At 37.9% G+C, this 15,438-nt stretch overlaps 1 protein-coding gene across 1 annotated transcript; it reads right to left on the bottom strand.

Annotated features, from left to right (window-relative positions):
• Positions 1-13,999: 13,999 nt before the first annotated feature.
• LOC125079104 (olfactory receptor 10A2) lies at positions 14,000-14,953 on the bottom strand. Its single transcript, XM_047692492.1, has one exon. The coding sequence runs from the start codon at positions 14,951-14,953 to the stop codon at positions 14,000-14,002; it is 954 nt and encodes a 317-aa protein (XP_047548448.1).
• Positions 14,954-15,438: the final 485 nt, after the last annotated feature.

Below are 15,438 nucleotides of genomic sequence, written 5' to 3'. Positions count from 1 at the left end.
CCAGACTACTTTCTCAATATAACCTGAATATCTATGTAAAATAATAGCCAACACTACACTTGCAATTTAAACATTAGAGCAGAGATTCTTCAATTTGGGGGATCATGCAATATTTTGAGATGCTGACAAAAACTATGGAATCTCTTTCCTTCAAAAAAATATATAATATTGTATGTATTTTAGAGAAATTCTCAGATCTTCTGAAGTCCTTCTGGGGACTCCCAACTTAGTTTCACAGTAAGTTTTGGAGATTTTGGTCAAAGCAATTAGATCAGGAATACAAATAAGAAATATTGGAAAGAAAAAGATAACATTATTATTAGAAAATAAAAAACTATCAATATTAAGTAATTCAGTTTGTTGGCTAGTTTCAGGATTGATATAGCAAATAAGTGGTTTTCTAATATTCATGAAAAAAAGTTAACTAGGGAGAAAGTTTCACCATATCATTAAAATACAGGATACCATAGAATAAGCATGTTAAAAATAGACATGCCAATATGGAATGTAATGTACTTACATAATGTTAGAAAAGTGTCTTAGACAAATTGAGTGCCATATTGTCTTTATGAAGAAAACAATACTATTATAAAGATGCTAATTATCAACAAATCAAAAAATTAAACGGATTCCAAAAACATTAAGAAAAGCAGAGCAAGGGGTGCCTGGGTGGCTCAATTGGTTAAGCAACTGCCTTCAGCTCAGGTCATGATCCTGGAGTCCTGGGCTCGAGTCCCACACCTAGCTCCCTGCTCAGCAGGGAGTCTGCTTCTCCCTCTGACCCTCCCCCTTCTCATGCTCTCTCTCTCTCTCAAATAAATAAAACCTAAAAAAAAAAAAATAACTGAAAGAGAAAAGTAGAGCAAGAAGTATATACACCAACAGATATTAAAGCATATTATAATACTACTTCACAATGTTTTATAATATTCTCTTAACATTAAAAAGTTTTATGTTTATTTGTGTGTGCTGTGAAGAATTGTACTTTAGGCGAATAATTGAAACAGAATGACTCCCAGCAGCAGAGCATATACAAGACAAATTGAATAAGCAGCTCTGGGGTAACTTGAGGGGAAAATAAATGTTACATTCTCACCTTAAACAATATACCAAAATATATCAAATATGGATGACTTAAGGGTAAATAGGAAGCCATAGTTGAATTTGAAAAAAAAGGTATGTTAATATTTACGTTAGCTTTTTGAAGGTCTTTTTCAGCATAAGCTCTCAAACAGAATCTAAAAAAAAAAAAAAAAGATTCATTGATTTGAACATATAAAGTTAAATGTTTGAACATTTAAAGCCTAACATAGAAATTAAAGATACATTCCAAATAGAGACAATATATATAAGATAAATTTCAAGAGATTGTTGCAGTTTATCCAGGAGAAATTTAGGTAAAGCTATAATCATTCAATTCACATGATCAGAAATCAAATGCTAAAAAAAATGAAAAAATGCTCAAAGTTATCAGAAATCAAATATAGTTTTTTTAAAATTTATTTTCAGCATAATAGTATTCATTGTTTTTGCACCACACCCAGTGCTCCATGCAATCCGTGCCCTCTCTAATACCCACCACCTGGTTCCCCCAACCTCCCACCCCTCGCCCCTTCAAACCCTTCAGATTGTTTTTCAGAGTCCATAATCTCTCATTGTTCACTTCCCCTTCCAATTTCCCCCAACTCCCTTCTCCTCTCTAACTCCCCTTGGGTGGTATAGTAAGCAATATCTTATTTTGTTTAGGGCTTTGAAAATTAATAGGGTCTCTCTAAAAATCAATTTGGCATAATTGTGTGAGGATTATTTACTGTTTATACATTTTGATGCAAGAACTCCCCTGGTAGAAGGAATGGAGGCAATGATTTTATATGTAAGTTTGTTCAGTGTCAATCATTAGTAATAACTTGGAAAGAATCGTTAATAAAAAAAAAGAAATAATCGTTAATAGATAAACGAACGAATCATTCAATTATAAAGCATGAATTTAAGGAAATATCATGCAATCTTTTAAGTAATTTTGAAGAATATTTAATGCTGTAGTGTACCAATCACCATATAAAATTAAATGAAAAAAATAAGATGCCAACCCTGCACACACATGATAAATTTCTAATTTTGTAAATATATGCTTATAGAAAGAGGCTGAAAGGGTATATGCAAAATTTAAGTGATGTACTTCGAATGGTAAAGGGTGGTGATTTATTTTCTTATTTTTATTTCCTATATTTCTAAATTTTCTATAGGGAGCTATATTTGTTATATAATAGCAAAAAAACATTATGAATGAAAGTGTTGATAATCACACTGATGACCAAGCAGGCAATGTTGCCTCTCTAATAGATTTATGCTTTGTGCTTTACATTCATTCTCTCCTTTTCTTATTACAACTATGATTTAAATGCTATCATTATCCTTTCTATATCAGAGATGAGTAAATGTAAATTCAAAGCAGATAAATAATTTTGTAGTTAAGAAACTTTTTAATTGCATGAAAATTAAGTGACAGAGCCACAATCAGAAAAATTTACAAGAACAATTATGAGGTTTTCAACAAAGCATACAGAACGAACATAACCTAAACTTTAAGTGTCACTTTGGTCCTTCTTCTGCTTCACTGTTGAGCTTCTTACCATTTATTTGATAAATCAGTTTCCTTTGTCTCTGTGCCTTTGCATATGACATCATTTCTGCCCACACGCACTCCCTTCTCCACCTGGCTAACCCTCCTTCTGATCCTCAAAATTCAGCTCTGTCTTTTGTGTGGTGCTTCCAAAGGGACTAATCATCTTTACTTTCCCATATCCTTTAAAAATATTTCAATTATTCAGAAATTATAACTACTTAGATCTGTAAGCTCCTTCAGAAAATTAACTGTCTCAACCATCATTATAGGAGGAAGTCCAGTATCTAGCCAGATAAGCTATAATGTGCTTTGGGAGGACGGGATGAATGAAAACATGAACCTGACAGTTCATTCTTCCTGGAGTTTCCATTCATCATTGGAATTCTTACTTTTCTCAATGACTGCTCTCCCTTTAGTCAGAACTCCACTTTCATTAAAAGCTCAATTTCAGGACAAAATGTAGTGTTTGGTGCTGGTGAAGAGGATTGCAAATGAAGAGGGAGGAGAGATGAAAGGGCCTGCTGGGTTCCCATAGAACTTCTGGAAACTACTGGGGACGAAGAGATGGGACCCGGCTCAAGAGTGGAAGGTATCACAGAACTTGATGGGTTATGATAGGCCCCCAAGGTCCTTTCCACCCCATCCCTCCAGAATTTCTGCAGGAACATTTCTCTGCTAATCATTTGACTGACTGCCCCAGGAGTAGGAATCAACCCTTCTAGGTCTTCTCCTCCCATAAAGTTGTGCTAAAGAAGTAGTGTACTCTGACGTACTTTGCTTCATGAATGTTCCATTGAGGCAAGTCTTCCCTGAGTTATTCAGAGGAAAGTAGAATGTGGAGGAAGTATATGTCCTGTGGAGGCTGCAGGTCTGAGTCAGAAAGCTTTAGAGGACAAAGTGGCGGGGTCGGGGGAGGACTAGTAGTCTTAATCTTTTTGTATTTTCAGATCTCACTTATGATACAGCAAGAGAGGACTGATGAGATTTTCCCAGTGTGGACACAGGAATAGATTGTGGTGTCCTTCTGAACTGTGCCAAACCTGGTCCTGCTGAGCACCTGGACTTGGAGAGGGGTCCTTGGCTAATCTGGCCATTGGCAGAAACCTTACCTGTGCCCAGCAGGGAGATCTGCTTTGCTCAGCTCTGCCTCACACCCATACTTCATGCTTGCCCTTGAGTGTTTGAAGAGCTCTGGCTCTGTTGTCAGAGGAATCAGGGAAGTCTTACTCTCTCCTGCACGAGGCATTAGCGGCTGGCCTCAAAGCCAGGTCCCTGCTGCCTTCTTTGCAGACATGAGTGAGCACACTACATGGGCTGGCCATACACCCAGTCCTGACTTAGGAGAGTTAGTCCCAGCTATGCCTCTTTTGTTCTCAGAGCCAGGTAAAGGGCTGGCACTTGTATTTCCCCCAGGTGTTACTGGGCTTACCTTAGCTCCCCTTTCTTCCCTTTCTTAATGGTGCCTGACCTTTCTTGAATCTATTGTCCTTTGAGACCACAGCAAATTTCAGATGACAACAGTGAATTTCAAGAAAAGAAAAACAAAAACAAAAAAACTCTTGGCTAAGGGGAATTAGCGTTTTGTAGAATAAAGCACTAAATTTAAAATCAGAGTGACCTAAGTTTAATTCTAGAATTGGATCTCTCTGGTTTGTGATACTTAGCAATTTTTAAAAATTTATTTATCTTTAAAAATATTTTATTTTTAAGCGATCTCTATACCCAACTTGGGATTCAAATCCACAACCCTGAGGTCAAGAGTTGTGGGCTGCACAGACTGAGCCAGTCAGTCTCCCTGATGCTTAGCAATTTTTAAAGTTTATTTTAAAAAAAATCAACATGGAGAATATCATATACACATCATACAACTGCATATATTCTATAAAAAGAAAAGTTCAAATATATAAATAAAATTTATTATATAAATTTTCTATAAAGATATATAGAAAATTGATAGTAGTTGCCTCTCAGAAGGGAAATGGGGTACTAGAGATCAGTACTGAGACAGATATCTACTTTTGATTGTATATAATTTTATACTGGTTCAATTTTTTACTTGAAGAGTTGCAAAGATAGAGCAAGGATTCCTTTTTACACTCCATACAGGTTTCCCTAGTTTTAACATCTTACAATTCATTTCCCAAAACTTAAAAAATTAACAGTGGTACAATACTATTAAGTAGACTTCAGGTGCTATTTGAATTTGATCAGTTTCCCACAAATGTTTCTTTTCTTTACCAGGATTCATTACAGGGTACTACCTTGTACTTAGTTGTCATATATTCTTACTTTTCTCCAATATGAGATATTCTTGTCTCTTGCTTTTTCATGATTAGAAGGGTTTTTTAATTTGGTTTGGTTTGGAGTTGGGGAATAATACCAGAGTTAAGTGCCCTTCTTGTCACATACATTGGAATGAGCATGACATAAACTTGACTTATCACTATACCCTTTCCACATTCTATTCCTTAGAAGTGAGTTGCTAAGTCCAACCCACATTAAAAGAAGGGATATTTATCTCCACCTCCAGAAGGAAGGAATCTGGCTGAATTTTTATCATGTGCAATATTTGGTGTTTTGTTTTGTTTTAATAGATAAGAGATATCTGAAGCAAAACAAAACTAACATTCTGGTTTCCTTCACTGATTCCTAACCTTGTGACCTGGAAAAAATTATTCCATGTCTCAGTTTCATATATATATAAGGTTCCCAGTAAGGACATCTCAAGAAGGAAATGAGATAAAGTATAGAAAACATGCTAGGTCCTGGCAAGTGTCATATACAGTAAGGTTCCATTAAGATGTTATTTGACCTGGGACTTGAAAATTGCCATCAAGGACGGAAGGAACATTCTAGTTGACTACATGATGACCAACATCACTGCTAATACTGCCACCAACACCATTTCTGCAATTTCTTTTTTTTTTTTTTAGATTTTATTTATTTATTTGACAGAGAGAGATCACAAGTAGATGGAGAGGCAGGCAGAGAGAGAGAGGGAAGCAGGATCTCTGCCGAGCAGAGAACCCGATGCGGGACTCGATCCCAGGACCCTGAGATCATGACCTGAGCCGAAGGCAGCGGCTTAACCCACTGAGCCACCCAGGCGCCCCCATTTCTGCAATTTCTGACTTAGATCTTTGTATATACAAATCCTTTGCTTTGTATATTATTCTTTTTATTTTTACTTGGTTAACTCCTGCACACTCTTCTTTTTTTTTTTTATTAATCATTTTTTAAATTTATTTTCAGCATAACAGTATTCATTGTTTTTGTACCATACCCAGTGCTCCATGCAATCCGTGCCCTCTCTAATACCCACCACCTGGTTCCCCCAACCTCCCACCCCCCAACCTCTTCAAACCCTTCAGATTGTTTTTCAGAGTCCATAATCTCTCATTGTTCACCTCCCCTTCCAAGTTCCCCCAACTCCCTTCTTCTAACTCCCCATGTCCTCCAGGCTATTTGTTATGCTCCACAAATAAGTGAAACCATATGATAATTGACTCTCTCTGCTTGACTTATTTCACTCAGCATAATCTCTTCCAGTCCCGTCCATGTTGCTATAAAAGTTGGGTATTCATCCTTTCCTGCACACTCTTCTGATACCAGTAAATGTCACTTCCTTAAGAAAAAGGAAATCTTGCAGTGTGTGATAACATGGATGGAAGTAGAGAGTATTTTTCTAATTGAAAACCTAATCTTAACCCAAATCCTAACTGCTAACCACTAATGGCTAGCCACTAACCCTAACCCTAACCCCTCACTGTGACCATAACACTCACCCTAAACGTATCCCTCTGAAGAGGTTTCTGAACTGGAGGATAATAGGCCTATACTCTCACACTGGCAATAACCCTAACCCTAACTCTTATTCTAGTCTAAATTGAAATAGACACACACACACACACACACACACACACACACACACACACACACACACTGGACTATTAAGTATAAAAAAATTAAATCTTGCCATTTGCAATGACATAGATGGAGGTAGAGGGTATTATTCTAAGAAGAATAGGTTTGTCAGAGAAAGATAAATACCATACAATTTTACTCACATGTGGGATTTAAGAAACAAATGAGCAAAGGGGGAAAAAAAGAGAGAGAGAGTCCAATCTTAACTATAGAGAACACATCAATGGTTACCAGAGGGGAGGAAGAGAGAGGATGGGTTAAGTACATGATAGGGATTAAAGAGTACACTTGTGGGCATCTGGGTGGCTCAGTGGGTTAAGCCTTTGCCTTTGGCTCAGGTCATGATCTCTGAGTCCTGGGATGGAGCCCCGAATCGGGCTCTCTGCTCAGCAGGGAGCCTACTTCCCCCTTTCTCCCTGTCTGTCTCTCTGCCTACTTGTGATCTCTCTCTTTCAAATAAATGAATAAAATCTTAAAAAAAAAAAGAGTGCACTTGTGATGAGCACCGGGTACTGTATGGATGTGCTGAATTACTATATTGCACACCAGAATCTAATATTATACTATATATTAACCAACTGGAATTAAAGTAAAAACTTTTTAAAAAGTTACTTTCTTGGTGAGGTCTCTGTTCCAAATGTAAATTAGGAATCCCTCCTTTAATTCTTTCTCAGAATACTATGTTCTTTTCTTTCATAGCAATGATATGGATTTATAATTATATATTTATTTGTGCAGTTCTTTGTTTAATATCTCTCATCTCCATTGGACTATAATGTCCCAAGGGCAAGGACTCTGTTTTGTTCATCCTTGTAAATCCTGTACTTAGCAGTGAATATAAGGAGGTTTGAGATGTGAGCAGGGGAGCAATGAGAACAGTGAGGAGGCTCTTATAATAACAGTTTAGAATTCAGGGCCTGTCTTGTGGTGTGCAATGGCAGGGCCCATGAACATGGGAATTGAGCCAAGGTTTGAGTAAGAGTTTTGCCAAGAAAGAATGAGCAGGATTAGGAGACTGGTTGAAATTTCTATGATGGCATTTATCAAAGTGAAGAATTATGACATAGTACAGCACTTTGTTTGGCTGTCTTTTTGTTCTACAGCTGTTTGTGTACTTCTCTGTTTCTATGTAACGGTATTGTGTAGTTGCCAACGACTCCCTGAGGGCAGCTTCTTGTTCACTCTTATACTCTCAAGATTCAGTATGTAAATATTCACTGATTAACTGAAAGACTATGTCAATGAATGTTGGGGTTAAAAAAAGAAGTAACAGGAATTTTTCTCCAAGATTTGTAAGAGAGTGTCTGGTAGCACAGTGCTAGACGCACGCCTTGACACCTAAGCAGAAATTTCTTAGAAGCAGTTGGAAATATGGAATTCACATTTCAGTGAGAGGTGAGGGTTAGGGAAATAATTTAGGGATTATGGATTCATTTATTCATTTATTTTGCACTAGGCACTGAATTAGGCCTGAGAAATGCAAACACGAATGATAAACTGTCTTTACTCTGGGAAATACAACTGCAATGACTTCGATGCTTAACAGTGATATATGCAAGCCACCATATGTGTACAAAAGGGAGTGAACTCAGATGTGCCTGGAGGAATCAGGGAGAGACTCATAGAAGAGGAAATGTTGAAGTTGAATCTTAAATGATACACAGAAGTTAACTTGGTATGGGAAGCAGGGAGTGAGGAACAGGAATTATAGTCAGAGAAAATGATTAGAGATACAAAGATTTAATAATAAGAACCACCTTTCCTTGAAAACATTTGTTCCAAGTATCTTTCTTTAGAGAATAAAAATAACTCCATTAGTTCTTTCAGTGATTTCAAAGAATTAGTTCACCATATATGCAGTAGATCCTCTATTTATATATATTGGTCTCAAAGATTTTTTCTCTTATGATCTTCCTGAGGCCTCTTAACTTTCTATGTTACATATTATTCTTTTCTTTTCCTTCTAACTTCTTTATAGTTTCTGCCTTTCTATTTTGGAGAAGGCAGATGCTATACTGAAAAGAATATGACATTTTGGGTTCAGGTAGACCTAGATTCAAACTTAAGATCTGACACTTATCTCTTGTTCCTTTTTGCTATTCTATGAATCCTAATAATACCTGTGAGGAGTAAATGATATTTTATTTATAAATAGGTAACTTGAATTTGACAGTAAATACCTGTTAATCCCTTTCTTTACCCTACTCTGTGGAAAAAGAAAGGGGCCTAATAATTTACCTATGTTACAATTAGTAGCAAATTAATCAAGAATTCTAAATAATTGATATCCTACTTTAAATTTCAAGAACTATCAAGCATAGACTCATGAAGTTATACAAGTGGAAGTGGTTGCCTACATGGTGCCTCCACTGCCACAGGGTGATTGGCTTTAACACCTTCACAGTAGGTCTCATTGTTCTCATTTTCATCTCTATATCAACTCTATCAGGTAAGTATTATCACCTCATTCATAGATGAGGAAACCTAGGGCTAGAAATTTAGAGCAATTTGCATAAATATACATAGCTGGTAAATAGCAGACAAGAAATTTGAACTCAGGATTTTCAGAACGCAAATTGTTGAGGGGAATAAAAAAGAGTAAATTTAGGGAAAGTAGAAATGCATGGTGTAGGGGGAAAGAAAATAGTTCAGGAGGGCGATAGTTGACTATCCATTCAACTATATGGTTGAAGTATGGTAAGAATCAAAATTAGAAAAATAAGCTAAAGCTGAACTACATACAGCTAAAGCAGAAGGGGACTTGTATAATATATGACCATTAATTTCATTCTAAAGATGAGGGTGGATTGTTGGGATTTTAAGTGTGAAAATGACAGATTTTCCACAGGCACACTTAGAACTCTGGAGACGGTAAAGAGGATGAATTAGAATGAAGTGCACGTGTCAGTCGGCAATATGACTGGAGGCTGGGAGATCAGGGAGGAGGCTCTAGCAATAATCCTCGTGGGAGATAAAAGTCAACACCCAAGATTCATCTCCACAAGGAGGCTTCATCTCCACGGGATTTGTTGAAACCCTGGCAATGGAGGGGATCTCTAAGAGATAGTACACAAGGAAGACAGAAGAAGAGGGCCAACCTCTCAACTCCCAGGACAAGTACAGTTCAAAAGAACTTGAGAAATAATACAAAGAATCCGTACTTGGATGTGTCTGGGGGAAGAGCAAGGAAATTCACGGTTAAGGAAAGCAAGGGGACAGAGAGTTCCAAGGGCAATATTCCATTTATGCAAGCATCAAAGAAAACCTGAAGAGCATTTGATTTCCTCAAGAATCTCTGGCCCAAGTGTGGGATCAATGGACTCTGTTGTAATACCGCCCCTCTAAGGCCTTGGTCCCTCCAGACTTTTATCTGCAGAATCAGTCTCTGAGGGCCAGAAGAGACCTTGGGGACCTGAGAGTGAAAGCCCAGGAGTCTTTGCTAAAGGGGGTTCATTCTCTCTCCCTCTGATGCAGCTCTGGTACAGGCTGAGCTCTGTTCTCACTGGCTTCTATCCTCACTCGCCTCCATACCTGGGGTTGCAGACTAACCAGCCTATTAATGAGCAGTCACAGCCTGTGACCTCATTAAAAAGTTGTTAATGAGGCACACTGCTGCTCAGGGAGTAAGGTTGACTGAGGCTCCCAGTGGCCTATCCTGGGACCTGAAGGGAAAGTTTAGGTGAATAGGTAGGATCGCATCTGGGGAGAGGGCTAATGAACCCAGGCTGCAGAGCCACACCTCCCAATGAACTCATTTTGGCAAGCAGACCAGCTTTGAAGCTCAAATCCCTGCTGGCCTGCAGGCTAACAAGAGTGGATGCAGACCAGAGCAGCAGTGATTTATTCTGATCTATCAGCTCTGCTGAATACCTGCTCTGCTGATCCATTTTGATGGAGGACTTCAAATTCTGAGATTAGGAAGTGGTTTTCCTTGCACTGAATTATGTTCTAATAATCTCTTAATTGCCCAGTTACAAAGGTGTTTTGACTGGTGTCTCTTTCATAGGTTGTGTTCCTTTACCACCCATTTTTCTCACCACTGCCAAGTAACATTTCCAAAATACAGAATAGATTGTTTATTCATGCGGAAAACCATTCAGCTGATCTATACTGTCCACAAAATAGTGTCCAAACTCTTTGGCATGGAAGACCTTTCAAGATTTGACTCCTACCAACACCTTCATCCTCATCTTTCTCCAATTTTCCCTCCCACGTCATAATTTCTGTTTTTCTCACCATCATCATCACTACCCAGCCCGTTAATTAGATCGTTATAATGGCTAACCTTTCTATAGAAATTACCATGTGCCTAGTACTGTTTTTTTAGTGATTTGCATATATTAATTCATTTAATCCTCTCAACCAAGGTGAAAAAGGGGAAATCAGTGCTATGAATATCTTATTTTATAGAAGAAGTAACTAAAGTATATAAGTGCAGAATAACTTGCCCAATATCAGTAAGCTATCAAGTGACAGAACCAGGATAAAACCCAGGCATTTTAGCTTCAGAATTCATGCTTTTACCCAGATGTTGGGAAACAGTAGCCTATAGGTCAAATCCCACACTTCACTGACTTTTATGTAGCTCATGAGTTAAGAATGATTTTTAAATTTTTTAATGGTCAGTAAAAAATCAGAACAAGAATATTCCTTTACACATGAAAAGTATATGAAATTCAAATTCCAATATCCAGAAATGTTTTATTGAAACACAGCCATGCAAATTCATTTATGTATTATGGCTGCTTTCATACTGCAACAGCAAAGCTAAGCAGTTGTGTATAACTCATATGTAGTGCTACTTTCATATGCTACTTGGGGTATTAAAAATCACAGTGATGCCCAAGGGAAAAAAAATTATGTGAGGTAATGGAAGATAACTGAAGTTATTGTGATAATTACTTATATATATAAGTATAAATACATATATATATAGGGAGAGAGAGGGAGAGAGAGAGTCATTACATTGTACACATGAAACTCATGATCAGCATGATCATGGCCTTGCCTGCTGCTAAGAATAAATATTAAGTTAGAAAATGTTACAGTGATGCAGCTATTACTTGACAGCAATTGGAGTGCCATGGATATCTTTGTACTTCAACATTTTATTTACTTATTCTATTACCAGTGTATGCCTATCATGTCAAAATGAGAAAAGGACCTAAACTTCAAATATCACATTTTATTTTATTTCATTTTTAAAACATTTTATTTATTTATTTTGAGAGAGAGTGCAAGCAGGGGAGGAGCAAAGAGAGAGAGAGAGAATCTCAAGCTCTACACTGTGCATGGAGACCGAAGGGGGGCTTGATATCATGATTCTGAGATCATGACCTGAGTCAAAATCAAGAGTTGATGTCTAAACAACTGAGCCACTGAGGTGCCCCTAATTTTATTCCACTTTTTAAAATTGAGTTTTTGTTTTTGTTTTTAAGAAAGAGAGAGAGCAAGTATGCAGTCAGGGGGCAAGGGTGGAGGGAGAGGGAAAGAGAGAATCTTTTTTTGTTAAAGATTTTATTTATGTATTTATTTATTAAGTGCACACAAGTTGGGGGAGAGGCAGAGGGAGATAGAGAGAAAGAAACTCAAGCAACTCTGTGCTGAGTGCAGAGCCTGACATGAGGCTCCATCTCACGACCCTGAGGCCATGAGCTGATCTGCAATCAAGAGTTGGTTACTTATCTGAATGAGCCACCCAGGCACCGCTTAAATGTCACATTTTAAAGTAGAGTGAAGTGTTATTGAGTATTTACCCCCAAAATACAAAGACATTATTCATAGATATATGTGTACCCTTATAATTACAGCAGCATTATTTATAAGCCAAATTATGGAACCAGTACAAGTGCCCAGCAATTCATTAATGGATAAAAAAGATGTGGTATATTTACAAAATGGAATATTATTTAACCACAAAAAAGAAGGAATTCTTGCCATTTTCAATGCATGGAAGGAGCTAGAGAATACAATGCTAAGTGAAATAAGTCAGTCAGAAAGGCTGAGGGAAATTGGAAAGGGAGGTAAACCATGACAGACGGTGGACCCTGAAAAACAACCTGAGGGTTTTGAAGGGGCAGGGTGTGGGAGGTTGGGGGAACCAGGTAGTGGGTATTGGGGAGGGCACGTATTGCATGGAGCACTGGGTGTGGTGCAAAAACAATGAATACTGTTACGCTGAAAAGAAATAAAAAAAAATGTAAAAAAAAAAAGGCAAATATTATATGATTTCACCCATGTGGGGAATTTAAGAAACAAAACAAATAGGCAAAGGGGAAAAAAGAGAGAGAAATATACACAAACCAAGAAGCAGGCTTTTAATTATAGGGAACAAATTGATGATATTCAGAGGGGAAGGGGGAAAATGGGTTAAACAGGTGTTGGGGATTAAGAAGCACACTTTTAATGAGCACAAGGTGATGTATGGAATTGCTGAATCACTATATTGTACACTTGATTAATATGTGATTAATATTATTGATTAATATCACACTATATGTGAACTACCTAGAATTAAAATAAAAACTTAAAAAAGTACAGTGGAGTGTAGATCATGCTGTTATCAAATTAGATGATAAATCAGTGTGTTTATTATCTAATGAAACCTGAAGAATACAGTATATGAGGACATCTCTAAATTAAATACATAAATTATTTCCAAATCACAAAAGCAATAGGGAGATCTCAAAATTTTAAATGGAATATCTCAAGTAAAATTTTTTTTTTGCAAAAATAAAATATGATAATGGGGAGCAAGCAAAGTAAGTTTCTACGTGGCTTATTTGTTAGCCAAACAAGGAAAGTCTTTACTGGTGATGAGTTGATAATATTGAGTATAATTTTTTGTAATACAATATTACCTGGGAAAAGTAGCCTGAGGAAGGAACTGATTAAGGATCTTGGGGTTATAAAGGAATATGCATGGAGATTACTATTCCACTTTTCCTCTGTCCATGTTAAATACCAACTAACTTAAGAGCGAGTACTGCCTTAGGATCATACAAAGAAGAAATGAATAAATTACGTAAACAGGGATTTTAGGCTCCTATCCAACTGAAATGAAGTTTGAATATCTTATCCAAAACAAGATAAAGTGCCAAGATGACTTTTGTGTCTCCAAGGTCACAGTATAAGCAGTTTCATAATGTAGGAGCATATGTAACATTGGCACATATTAACAAAGTAAATACCTGGAATGGATAGGTCATAAAATTGTCAAAATACCACTGTACCAATGAGAAAAATAATGTAAGCCTACAATGAGCAGAGGAATTCTACGGGTGGTAGCAGTAGGTCTTCATCTACTTCTATGCTCTTTGCCTGCACTGAGCTTCCCTAACATCATTTCAGGAGCTGAGTTTCTTCTCAAAAGAGATAGGAGGAGAGGCAGAGGAATACCAGATAGGAAACTGATTGCTTCCCATTCAGTACTCTTACTCTTCTTAATGTCTATGGGATGCAATTTATAAGGCCTAAAACCTTGCGGAAGGTCCGGCTGAAGGCATTCTTCACCTCATTATTTCTCAGGCTATAAATGATGGGGTTCAACATGGGAGTCATAACAGTGTAGGACAATGACAGCAGCTTTTTGCTCTCAGGAGAATTATTGGATTTAGGCCGAAAATAAGTGAGGCTTAATGATACATAGAACAGGGAGACAACAAGGAGGTGGGAGGAGCAGGTGGAGAAGGCTTTATGCTTCCCTTTAGCTGATGGAATCTTTAGGATGGCAGCCGCAATGCGAGTATAGGAACACAGGATCAGCAAGCAGGGTATCATGACGAACAGAATGGTTCCAACAATCGCATAGATCTCAAACAGTGTTGTGTCTGCACAGACCAGCCTCAGCACAGGTGGGCTGTCACAGAAGAAGTGATTCACCTTGTTGGTGCCACAGAATGGAAAGCTGAAGAGCCACGTGGTCTGCACAGTAGCTACGGGAAAGCCTGGAAACCAGGAGGCAATAGTGAGTTTGGCACGGGTCCTTTGATTCATGATGGCTGGGTAGTGCAACGGACTGCAGATGGCCACATAGCGGTCATAAGCCATGGTGGCCAGGAGGAAGCATTCATCTACTCCAAAGAAGAAGAAGAAATACATCTGTGTAGCACAGCCAAGGAAGGAGATGGTTGTGTCCCAGGCAAGCAGGGTCCCCAGCATCTTGGGCACAATGACTAGGTTGAAGCCAATCTCCAAAAAGGACAAGTTCCTGAGGAAGAAGTACATGGGACTGTGCAGCATGGGGTCAACCAACGTAACCAGAATGATGAGGCTGTTTCCCATCAGGGTGACCAGGTAGATGATTAGAAATGTCATGAAGAGTAATGACTGTACTTCGGTAGGTAGGGAAGAGAAGCTCAAGAGGATAAACTCTTCAACTCTTGTCCAGTTTCCTCCAGCCATAGATATAGAAAAGAATCCCCAGTTGTGGTCATGGAGAGAGATTCTTGATTGGAAGTGTCAGAATCTGGGTTTGTTTTTCAGACTCTTTTTTAGTGTCAGGAAAAGAGGCAAGGTCAAGATCTCAGTTGGAAGAAGAAGGGCCTTGTATTGTCTCAGAATAAAGACACAAGGAAGAATGGCCAGAGCTTGAGCTCTTGAATGGTAATAGGTCATCATTCCCTACTTTTACTCTTTTTATGAACTTTTTGGTGCCTTTTTTTTTTTTTACCATATTTACTAAAACAAATCAGATCATATTTACCATGCCCCTTTAGTGCTGCACCCTTAATGCCTTTGAGGTGGGGTTAAAGCTTATCTATTGTCCCATGTTCATTGTGCCATTATTCACCAAAGCTAAGATATGAAAACAATCTGAATGTCTATCAGTGGATGGATGGATAAAGAAATCTCACATGTGCATGCACACACACACACACACACACACA

This window comes from Lutra lutra, chromosome 10 (assembly GCF_902655055.1).
Source record: "Lutra lutra chromosome 10, mLutLut1.2, whole genome shotgun sequence".
In the NCBI taxonomy this organism is placed as follows: Eukaryota; Metazoa; Chordata; class Mammalia; order Carnivora; family Mustelidae; genus Lutra; species Lutra lutra.
The sequence above is the reverse complement of the archived record's forward strand: the minus strand, read 5'-3'. Positions and strand labels throughout refer to the sequence as shown.

What these genes read in the sequence shown, in the direction of transcription:
- LOC125079104 (XM_047692492.1), bottom strand. Translation starts at nt 14,953, where the DNA reads ATGGCTGGAGGAAACTGGACAAGAGTTGAAGAGTTTATCCTCTTGAGC.